Source organism: Oreochromis niloticus, linkage group LG22 (genome assembly GCF_001858045.2).
Source record: "Oreochromis niloticus isolate F11D_XX linkage group LG22, O_niloticus_UMD_NMBU, whole genome shotgun sequence".
NCBI lineage: Eukaryota > Metazoa > Chordata > Actinopteri > Cichliformes > Cichlidae > Oreochromis > Oreochromis niloticus.
In genome coordinates, this window is record NC_031985.2 from 11,584,090 (window position 1) to 11,596,052 (window position 11,963).

An 11,963-nucleotide genomic window follows, 5' to 3' on the forward strand; every position below is an offset into this window, starting at 1 on the left:
TAACAGCTAAAAGCATCATCAACAACAACAACAACAACAACAAAATATAAAGTTAAAAATATATCATAAAGTTAAAATGACAATAGAGCTAAAATATTAGACGTCATAAAATAAAGTTTTTAACTTTTTTCTTTTGAAGGTAAAATCAGCAGTTTTGACTGATAAATTAACACACAGTGCTTTTTTTGCCCTGTTTCCCACTATAATTTAAGCAATGCTTCAAAATTCAACATAACTGCACTAATAGGCAGGAGGAGGCATTTATGCTGGCTGCCAGGTGCTTCAAGTTTATTGAAAGATGCTCATGTGTATTTCTTCTGTATCACTGTTAACTACTATGTCTCTTCAGTCTATTTCCTTTAGGGGTTACCAAAGCAGATCATCAGCCTCCATCTCACCCTGCCTCTAACATCCTCTTCTGTCACACTAACCCTCTCCACCACCTTCCTTGCTGCATCCACGAACCTCCTCTTCCTCTTTCCTTCCTGCCTGGCAGCTCCATATTCAACATCTTCTGTCCAGTATATCCACTATCCTTCCTCTGCACATGTCCAGACCATCTCAGCCTCGCTTCTCTAACCGCTCAACCTGAGCTGTCTTGCTGATGCACTCAGTTCTTATGTTGTCCATTCAGGTCATTCCCAGTGAAATATTAACATCTTCTACTCTGTGCTTTCCTGCTCGGCCTCCTGTCTTTTTGTCAGAGCCACCCTTTCCAAACAAACGCTAGCAGGTCTCACTACCATCCTGTAAATATCTGTTTACAGGATTAATTAATTAAATATATTTTAATTAAATATATTTTTGTCTTCAGAGTTTTTACCAGACAAAACAATTTCAAGACGAAGCAAGCCTTCCTCATTTCTTTTATAATTATTTGTGAAAGCAAGACAATTTAATTAAAAAATTACAATAATAATTACGCACACAAAAAAACTCAAACTAATTTTTTTGTATTTTATTATATAATTATTTTCCTTTATTAGACTTTAAATACCTTTCTATAAAATACATTTATTAATTTTGGTTTTTTTAGGTTGCAAGGCAGTCACATTAAATCCGATTTTCACAAAAACACAATATTCCAAAAAGATTTAAAATTCTACATAGATAGAAAAAGTGAGGGAATGGGATATAATAATAACAATAATAATAATAATAATAATAATAAAGGTAAATAATGTGAACACAACCTAACCTTTAATGACATCAATGAACTATTTCATGGATCGAAAGGCTGCCATGGAATAGCTCTACGACATGCACTATAGGTCCACCTGGAAGTTTAATGCTAATATTAAGTAAAGAAAATATCAGGATGTAAAATGTTTTTTTATGACTACTTCATAACATCAAACAATCTACAATGACGTTCATTTCATTTCACTTCAAATGTCTGAAATCAGTTTTTGGTCACAGGGTTTCACTTAATCAGCATCATACTTCACATTTCTCATTAATTGAACAGGATATAGAAGGCAAAACCCACCACGACAGCAAATGCGACACCCAGTTTATTCATCAGTGCTGCGTCCACAGAGTGAACCAGTAAGAAGGACCTTTCCTCAAAAGTCTCATTGCAGGTTTCATCTAAATCTTCCCTGGGTATCAGAGGTGACACCAGAGCTGGAGGCTTCAGAAGGGGCAGGCCCTCCCTCATCTGCTCCTTCAGGGCATTGGCGAGGAAAGCCAGAGCTTTTTGAGAGAAGGAGGAGAAGAGGTTGCATTCAGGGACAAAGAAGTGAGGGAGGTTGCCTCTGCTCGCATAGTCCTCCAGTGCCCGGACAAGATACAGGAAGCAGACAGGAAGGTCCCGAGGGTCCCATTTGGCATCGTCGTACCTGAAAGACAGGATGCAGGGAGGAAAACATCAGAGAACTCATGTATGTAAATTAAGAGTCATATTAGTTTGTGGGCAGATTACAGGTCACTCATTCTTATCATTCTAATTAGTAATAAGCATAAATATACTTTGTTATATTTACTTGTAATAGTTTGCAGAGCTTTAAATAGGAAATGTTTTGCTTGTTATTCAATTGAAAGGAAACGATTGTGCTAATCTTTACATATTTTTTATTCTTGGAGTCTAATAGGGTAGCTTTGGACCCTGAGCCACGATTCATTCCCCACATGCAACAATTTTGTCTTTTATTTTTGTTTTTAACAACAAAACCAGGGACCAAGCTGAACTTTAGTTAGATAAAGATCAATGCACTAGCATCAAATACTCTCCTCTACTTATGTTCCCTAAAAAAAACAAAACAAATAAAAATGTTATTATTGTATTCAACTTCTTTCCATTATTGGCATGTGTGTCTGCAACCCATTGGCAGTGGCTTTGTGTGCCACTAGAGGGGCCACTGCACAGTTTGGGAACCACTGTATTAGACCTTCTTTTGATTGGCTGTCCCTTACTAACAGAAGGTTTGAACAGGAGGTGGGAGGAGCTTCTCACAGCTGGGAACATAATCTGTTGCAGATGTTGATTTTGTGCCTCAACAATGACTTGTGCAAGAAAATATGCATTAGCAAATATATTTAGGAATTTATTTTGTAGTTCTTTAATTTATTTAGATAGTAGTAAATTCATTTATGATTGAACAATTCAATTTCAAACAAAGATGAGCTAACAGATTAACTATTGGATCAGCTATCATGTCCAGCATTTCCATGACTCTTCTGATCCTCCACAGTAGTGTCTCTGTGGCTGCACAGAGCCTCCCACTCACCACATTTACTTCACTTGGAGCCAAGCAGGTTTATATATATATATGACAGAACAAAAGGGAAAACATAACGGGTCCACTTAAAGTGAGATAGAAGCTAGTTATGTTCAAGTTTTACCACCAGTACATCACATTTCTTTTTTACATGAATTTATCACCCACACATGCGTCACGAGAAATCAGGACTTCAACCATCGTTAGCTCTACCTTAAGCCTACCCCTGAAACAAGAGTTTTGAGGAATACCTGGTGGACAGGGTGTGCAGGAAGGTGGTCTTCCCATGGTACGAGCAGAGGTCATCCAGCTCTTTGGGAAAACGTTGTTTTAGACCCTCAATCAGAGATTTGAGGAGCATTAAGCACTGCTTTCTGCAAGAAAACATATGGCAGAAAGGCACAATCCAAATGTTTATAATCTGTGACATTTGTCCATCCACTTCATTAACCAATTAGAGTAGGGTCACAGGGAGGCTGGAGCTGATCCCAGCTCTACATTACTCAGTTATTTGTTCATTATTTTATTGAAAATGCTCTACAAACACAACAAGTGTAGCTCCAAAACAGAACTGCATAAGATGACACAAGATCTGTAATTGCACTTATGTCATTTTACACAGCGACATCATCAACTCCGAATACTGTGGTCAAACCAATTAAATCTATCAATTAAGATTCTGTCTAAATGACAGTCGACACTTCAGTGCTTTACTCCGGCCTGTGATTCCAAGATGATCAGATCTTGTGTGAGAAGATGTCTCACCGGCAGCATTTGGTGGCATTACTCTCACAGCAGGTTTTCTTGTTGCCATGAGACGTGATGATTTTCTTCTCAATGTGAGAGAAAGAGATCCTCCAGCTCTCTGATGAGGGAAGGCAAAACATAATATCACCACGTATTCGGACAGCACACAACAAAACTGAGCACAGTCTATTGTGCAATAAAGCTTCAGAGATTCAAAATCTATCTATGACCTGTCATAGTTTGTCTTATTTTATATTTTGTCTTTTCTCTTAGTCATTGTTATTATTTTGGATTTCGTTCATGGTGTCATACCTGTACACTGAAGATGGATCAAAATTTATTGATTTTTTTCCCCCAGTACTCAAACTTCAATATCTCTGAAACCATTCACGCGATTTGGACTGTTTAAAAAATTATTATGTCTTGTCCATGAGAAGATGTAAATAAAACAATCGTCTACCTGCAAAACTGTGATTTCTACACATATACAAACCTGCTGTCACAAATTGGACATCCAAATATTTTAGTGACTTCAAGCATCCGTCATTTTGTTAACATGAGCTCCACCCCGTAGAGTCACTGAAGCATAGCAGCAGATATTTGCCCTAAAACACTGAAGGACCTAGCTGAAGAAGCTTCCAACATAATGGGAATCTTTAAAGCTATGATGCTGGAAAAACACTAAGAAACACCCCGACCTTTATTCTAAACAAAACATTTGTATCATCTTACAGAAAAATAATAATTTTTTAAACTTTCTGGCTGTTGTTGAAGTGAATCTATGAGGCTTTTCCTTATTTTCTGTCATATAGCTACCATTAGCTGAACTGTCCAGTTAAGTCAAAGGTGTCGAACTCCAGGCCTCGAGGGCCGGTGTCCTGCAGGTTTTAGATCTCACCCTGGGTCAACACACCTGAATCAAATGATTAGTTCATTACCAGGCCTCTGGAGAACTTCAAGACATGTTGAGGAGGTAATTTAGCCATTTAAATCAGCTGTGATGGATCAAAAATCCATCTAAAACCTGCAGGACACCGGCACTCGAGGCCTGGAATTTGACACCTGTGAGTTAAGCAGTTAAGAAAATGAAAGGGTGAATGGTGGACAATATGTTTTTTCATTCACTGTCAGTGTATGTATCACTATATCACTATATAACCATGAGCCAAATGCTCAGGCTGTTATGCTGGAGGTTTCTTCCTGTTAAAAGGGAGTTTTTCTTTCCCACTGTCGTTGAAGATCTTGCTCATGGGGGGAGGGGGAGGGGGAGGGGGGGTCATGTGATTGTTCTGCTTTTGTCTGTTTTCGCTATATAACTAAAAATGAATTGAACTGAAATGAAATGAATGTGTTTTGCGTTGTGAGTCTTTTTTAAAACAAACCACACAGAAACGCCTCTCTGAGTTTGGGGTCTGGAGAGGAGTCAGCTTCCTCTCACCTTTGGCGTCCTCGCTGAGGTTTCGTCCTTTCTGCCTCTTTGGTACAAAATAACACGGCAAACTTCGGATGTCTTGAAGAGCTTTCTTTCCCAGCCAGTTGGTTACATGTGGGCCATTACGAACCGCAACCGGCCAACTTTGAACCTACAAACAGACACAAGGAGGAACATTACCTCATAGCAGGTGCAAAAGTGCTGCTGCTGTTAACACAGTTAACTTTTTTGCCACGTGTCATGTAACTGTCCCAGTTCACTGTTTAATATTTATTTTTTTGGTGGATTTCAATGGCATCCTGATGTTGTTATTCTTCTGTCAAGCTTCTTTTGGGATGCCTGTTTTGTTTTGCCCTTTGGGAGATGTCATTGTTAGATTTCCAAGTGATTCTATCCCCTCAAAATTAGTTTTGTGACCTTTGTGTAGTGGGACAAAAATGTAGGTGCATACTGGGGGCTATGTTATGTGCTGTTGCTGTCTGGTAAGGAGTAAATATTCCTGTAGTTTTTCCTTGTGGTAACTAAACTGATTTCTTTGAAGCTTATCTGCTCCCAGAATAAATATGTATGGTATTTCTTCCCTTGCAAGTGAATAAACACCTTAAACTCACTGCTCTGTGTCTCACTTTATCAGCAAACTTTGAAACTGACACTAGTCAAAAAAACAAGCCTCAAACTGTCAAACACAAAAAAAGTTACAAGTTGATGCACAAGATAGGTTTGACAAAAGACTTAAAAGTTATACGTTACTGAGAGGGAAACATTAGAAACACAAGATTGATTTAAAATAAAACAAACAAACAAATTAAAAGCAACATGAAATTATTAAAAATAACCATTAAGAAATGATAATGAAAATACTATTTTAATAACACTAGCTTAAACTGGAAACATTGGGAGAGCCCAGTGTTTCCAGAGCCCTTAAAGTACAGACAATACATGCAGATGTGTGGTTTTATTTTGCCAATAGTTTGCGGCGTCACTTTAAAGGGGTATGAGTAATTTTGAGGGGAGGAGAAAGAAGGCAGTGATGATTTCTCTTATGTCCAAGTTAAACAAACTGAGCATTGTTACAAAAGTGCTGAAGGTGACTCATGCACCATTCAGACAAAACTACAGGTCATCCAGGCTTCATACTTTTAATTATGATTTTGAGCAGCACACATAAAGCGGCCATTAATCTTATTTATGACCACAGAGCAGATTCAGTGATTACCTCGAGCGCAGGAACCACGTCCACGGAGATCAGCTCCTCGCTGTTCTTGTCAGTTTTGAAGAGAGACAAAGTGACAGCCGGAGAGTGCACGCGCTTCCTGTTCACCTCCCAGCGACAGCATTCATCGGGCACTGAAAACAGGCACAGGTTAAATGTTAAACCTCTGTTTTTGCTTTGTGTAGTGATAATGATCCCACTCTGAAGAGCGCACATTAAGAGGCCGTTACCACTGTGATTAAAATGCATCTGAACATGTTGGGCTTCATTTGTGAACACTTGTGGTCCAGTAACATCAGAGTTTACTGACTACTCGTTATAAAATGGTTATTTACTGCAGATATTTTGGGAATAAAGAATAAAAAAAATCTCAGTTATTTCTAATCTCACTTTATTAATCTAGTGATGGAGACTCGGGGTTGGTGTTGATTAACCTTTTTGTTAACTAACATCAAAATAAAAACTGCAAAGCTAACTGAAGCGATAGTGCATACTTACAAAATCAACAAAAAAAATAACTTTAGTCTCTTTTTGTTTATTTGGTTCAGTTTGACTGTAGAGGGTTTGATGGATATGTACATAAACTCTGGGATAGTTTTGTCTGTGCAGTGCTTGCACTGTTACATTCTTGTGCTGTTAATGATAAAACCACAGTTTTGCTGCTGTGCATCTAAACTGAGCCTAAAATGAAAATAATTTAAAACATGACACTATAATAACTCTGATGGGGACTAAGATACAGCTGTGTTTCAAAAGTATCAGGGTAGTGGGTTAATTAAAAATGTCTCTGTAATGCACAAATGAGTAAGAAGTTCTTTTTTCAGTCTAGGTATTGATTTTAAATGATCCTAACAAGCATCAAACATTTCTTGTGCCTGTTTGATTGGCCTTTATTTAGCCTCAAAATCGTGAAAAATGGGCTCTGCTTAGTAAAAGTTGATCCAAATTTAGCCCAGTATGGTTGTCTGTTTTACATCCCATGAAACCATGATCGGATCCCACCCAATTAAAACCTGTTGAAAGACAACTTTAGGAAGTTCTCTAAACAATTTTGAGCCATTAAAAGGTGGAAAAGCCAGAAGACCAGCAGGAGAAACATAAGTATAAGATTAGAGGTGAGGCATAAAACCTTTGTAGGTCTTGAGGAATTTGCGGACCAGGCGATGCATCTCATTCAGGACCTTGCTCGACGAGAGGGTGAGGGTGTTCTCCAGAAGAAAAGCCTTAATGGGTTGTCGAGTGGGCCGGGTGAGATCGAGCCGGTAGAAGAGACCCCCGTCGAGCTTCGTCAGGTTGAGGCGTAGGTTTGGGCTGCCTGGAAATGTCACCATCATGTCAAACTCATCAGGCATGTGGATCTGGGAGCAGAGGATGAATTAAAAGTCAGATCAGACCACATCAGTCAGGAGGAGCAGAGACTGGGAAGGGATGTGCAGTAAGGCTTTCATTATATATTAATCACTAAGGTGCTAAGAGATGTTTTAGAAATTACTGAAGTGATACTTGTGCGTTAAGAGTGACTTAATGACGTGATTTGATGTTTTTCAGGCAGTCAGAAGATCAGATGAACAGGTGAACTCAATAAGAACAAAGGCAGGACATACGAATACTTAAAACTGAATTAAAAAACCTTAAACATTAAAAGAGTCACGTCTGAATTAAAATTCAGAAGCTGTGACCTCACCTTAACTTTCTCAAAGTAGCTGCCGGCGTTGAGGCACTCTGCTGACTTGAATAAAGGGTGTTCATTGTTCAGGAATTTCAGCAGGTTCTCACGAAAATCGTTGACCACCTCAGCAGCCCAGCGACGGTCTGTCAGCCGGATCTTCAGGTCTTTGGCATTATTTCTGATCCAGCTTTCCAGATCTGTGGGGATGGAGACGGACTCCTCAGCCACCGCCCCCTCCTCTGCAAAGTGACAAAGATAATATTTTTTTAGGCAAAGCAAAGCAGTGAGCGTTAAAGATTGATGTAAAGCCCCCAAAATTATGGCAGTGTCACCTGATTGCTGCTGCTGAATCTTCTCTTTTGGTCTGGCGACAGGCTTTACTCTTTCGTCCACCTGTGCCTGACGTGGGGATCGTTGTTGTTTTTCCTTTAACTCCATAACTCATTTATTTAGCCTTTAACACAGATAAAATAACCTGCTGTTTAATTAAATCTATGAAACTTAAATATGAGAGATGTAAAAAAAATATTAGAAACACACCACTGACTTTGCCCATTCTAAAATCTGCAAATTTTCTGCAACCTATCCAACCTTTAACCTTTAACCACTGCTCTGTTCATTTATTTCTTCGAGTTATGATTGATTCTTTTTGATCTTCTGACAATTTGCTTTTTTTGGAGCTGACAGTAACACTTTAAACGCTTTACCTGCAGCAGCTGCTAACCGCTGCTACACTTGTTTTTCCCCACAACAACATATGAGACAAGTTCAGGACCAAATATCTGTCAGAACAGAAAAAGTAACATTTCAAAATTGTAAATCTTAATTACACAATAGTAAATTATATGGTTGTGTTTTGTTTTTTTCTGCAGACCAACTGCACCATCTTAATTGCCCAGCAGGGGGCCACAGCCCACACTTTGGGCATTGCTGATCTAATTGTAGAGGTTTATTAACACGTGGTAAACATTTATACATTCTATATAAATTATAACAGATATCATACAGTTAGATTTTATGTCTTTAATTATTGAAGTTTAGGACTGTGTGTTTCTAAAAAACAAGTGTTTGCTTAGTCTTTGCTGGCTTTATACAGAATATTATGTATTGTATATAATATTACAGTAAATAGAATAACTCCAGAATTTACTCCGATTTAAAATGTGCTGGCTTAAAGTATCAAATGTGACACAATGGTAAGGTTGTGTTGTTTTTGCAGCCCTGACCAATACACTTCAGTCACCCGGGCACACCCTGCACTGCTGCTATCCTGCACATTCACAGCTCCCTTCCACGCTTTGGTTAAACAAACTGACTGGACAGTTGAGCCCTTTTATGTATGTCCTTTGGGCCCAGCTGGTATGAACATGTCAGACTCACTAGAGTCCAGAGTTTGTGTCAGCCGGACTTTCATTAAGACCACCTGACTGTGAAACCTCCACCAAAGTGTTGTACTGTTGGTTGAAATCAAGCTACTAACGCTCTCTTCTCATACACTTCATTCATACACACGTCATTCTCTTTCTTATTGCCCACTGCATAAAAAAGTAGGAATTTCTCATTGTGACAGTGAAAAACTTGACAGATATCAGCAGACTTCATCCAAACAATGTACAGCAAAATTCATACAGAAGCCAGCTGAGATGTAACGTCAGCAGCTCAGCTGTCAGCAGGGAGGAAAACATTTATAATGTACAGGGTGTAAAAACACAGGGTCATTGCAGGTTTGTTTTAAATTTTATGAGTAAAAGGAACTTCTAGACTTCTCTGCAGCAATAAATGGATGAGAAAATTGCAAAAGCAGGGAAATATTCAACTCCTGACAAAGATAAAGCCCATGGCCTTGCATAATAAAATAAACTATGTAAAAGAAAGAAATATTAAACTATACAACTTAAGGTGTTTTTTGTTTTATTTTGTTTTGTTTTGTTTTGTTGTTTTGTTTTGTCAGGGTAACAATTCATAACAGAAAAGCTTCTCTTTTTCACTATTTCATGTACACTATTTCACTATTTCATTACAGTTTTGCTTTGTTTTGTTTGCTGTGGGTCTGTGGCCATTTAATCAGATTAGTCAAATGAATCTGATTTTCTGTGAATGAACAGAAAATATCATCTTTTCAGTTAGAGGACAAACTCTGGGTTATCAGCTGTCAGCGCTTTTTTGCTTTTTCTGTAATTTTACGGATTTACATCTCAGGCTGTTCATCAAATTTAATAAAGCATCGTTTGATTAACGGATGTGTTATTTAATTTATTGTGTACCTTGATTTTCTTTACAGTAAAAAAGTCAGGTGAAATGTTTTATAGGTTATTAAGCAATACTTTTACTGGTCTGTCACACTTTGGATCAAACGTGACTGTATGTGTCCCATGAAATAAAATGAACTCTATGATAGTTTATACTAGTAGATGGTAAATACACAACTTTCAAATAAACAAAATGTAGCAGGAGACCAGTTAGCGTTATTTCTGTTTGTGAACATCACTGCTCCTCCCTATCTGGGCTGTAAGCGGTCCCTTTAATATCCCTGCAGGACAGCAGTGTTATGAAGGAGCGCTGTTTGGACTTCATGTAGTTCATGTTTAAGAAAACCTGCTTGTGTAAGTGGATCCAAAGATCCAAAGAAATATGGAGGTAAATTCAACTGAAAAGGGTTGCATATGCGTACAATATGACCCACGAGCGTAAACTAAGCGTTACACGCGTACAGTGATTTCTGTGTAATGTTTAAGGACTCCTACGCGCGTGCTTCAATCCACACAGAAATACGAAGCGATCCGACGACAGATATAACACTTTTATAAACGTGTACGTCCAAACCTGAATAAATACCGATCACACAATTCATTAAGTTCAGCTTCACGGATGCCGGATCCGATCATTTTGGCTTTCAAAAACCACAGCTGAGGGGCGACAGAGCCGCGGCTCTGTGACCTCTGCCCTAAAACACCGAAGCCAGTGATTTGTGATGTGAAAAGAAGCAAATGAAACAATCCGACAGCGGTTTGACTCACCTGAGCAGCGTCCTCTGCAAATGGAGGTGAAGCGCTGACTGTCGTCTTTTACTTACTACTCTAGGATTACTTTCACTTTCAGTTATCATGAAGCAGAATCGAGGGATGAAGCCCTCTTCCTCCTACCTGGGATCGGGTTTTCAGCTTCATCACCCCTGATGGGAAAAGGTTGCGCCATGAGCTGGGGTATGTGCTCGCACACCTTTTACGTTCAAGCTCGGCTGTGTAGGTGGGAATTAAAGTGTGCCCAACAATGAATTCCCACAAAGACACCACTACATCAGGAAGCATTTAGGCTCTATGAATCAAGTGTGAGGTTTAATGCTTTACTTGTGTTTTTGTGGCTTTTATCTTTTACCTGCTTGTGTTAGGTCAGGATCACTTGAGTGGAAAGAATGTGTCATACATTCAACCAAACACTGTTCCAAGTAATCTTGCACAATCTGGAAATATCCTCTGAATTTTTTGGTTTCATTTTCAAGAAAATGCAAAGGCTGTGTACCTTTGATTGTACTGCAGAAATAAATGAGGGCATAAATAATCAGTGTGTTTGGACCTTATTGTTGTACTCTGCACACCAACCCACCCAAGACACCGCCATGGTTTGGCTCATCTCTGATGGAGATGAGAGAACAGAGAACTTGTCCTGCTGGTGCTCAGAAAACAACCTGAAGCTTATCTTGAACTTCAGGAGGCACAGACAGGTCCACTCCCCTCTCATTATTAATAGAGAATGGGTGGAATGTGTCTCCACTTCAAGGTTTCTAGGCACTCACATTTTTGTCAATCTCACCTGGACTCACAACACCAACGCCCTGGTAAAGAAAGAAAGCCCAAAAGCGGCTAAACTGTGTGCAGTTGGTCTCACAGTGTGTTGCAAGCTGAAGGTCCAGCTGCCGTATTTCACAGGGAGAGAAAAGAAAGAGAGCTAACTTCACTCAGAGATGGAGAAAGGTAAGATAAGAAAGACAGGACAGGAGAGGAAGAAGAGAGGTTAGGTGAGGTATAGCTGCGCTATTTAAAGTTACATGGAAATTCTCTACATTTAGTACAGGTTAAACAGGTTAGTTTGCTGTACTTCGAAAAGTAAAGATGAGGGTGCAACTGGTGCCCAGTGGCTGTGGTTCATTGGTCAGAGTTAGGTTACACCCAGTGTAGCAGAGAT

The 11,963-nt window shown here is 39.1% G+C and overlaps 1 protein-coding gene across 1 annotated transcript; it reads right to left on the reverse strand.

Annotated features, from left to right (window-relative positions):
* Window positions 1–1,406: 1,406 nt before the first annotated feature.
* On the reverse strand, window positions 1,407–11,091 carry LOC102078106 (cyclic GMP-AMP synthase). Its single transcript, XM_005478417.4, has 9 exons — window positions 10,799–11,091; window positions 8,114–8,235; window positions 7,797–8,020; window positions 7,242–7,470; window positions 6,116–6,246; window positions 4,906–5,050; window positions 3,486–3,585; window positions 2,972–3,094; window positions 1,407–1,841 (listed from the first exon to the last, which is right to left on the reverse strand). Exons 2-9 carry the CDS (start codon window positions 8,217–8,219, stop codon window positions 1,457–1,459), a joined length of 1,443 nt encoding a protein of 480 aa, XP_005478474.1. The 5' UTR covers window positions 8,220–8,235; window positions 10,799–11,091; the 3' UTR covers window positions 1,407–1,456.
* Between the last annotated feature and the right edge of the window lie 872 nt (window positions 11,092–11,963).

Coding starts and splice junctions, on each gene's coding strand:
- LOC102078106 (XM_005478417.4), bottom strand. CDS start 8,219: ATGGAGTTAAAGGAAAAACAACAACGATCCCCACGTCAGGCACAGGTG. Junction 3,586..4,905: donor CCTCAGCGAGGACGCCAAAG/GTGAGAGGAAGC, acceptor TTCCCTCATCAG/AGAGCTGGAGGATCTCTTTC. Junction 1,842..2,971: donor CTGCACACCCTGTCCACCAG/GTATTCCTCAAA, acceptor CCTGTCTTTCAG/GTACGACGATGCCAAATGGG.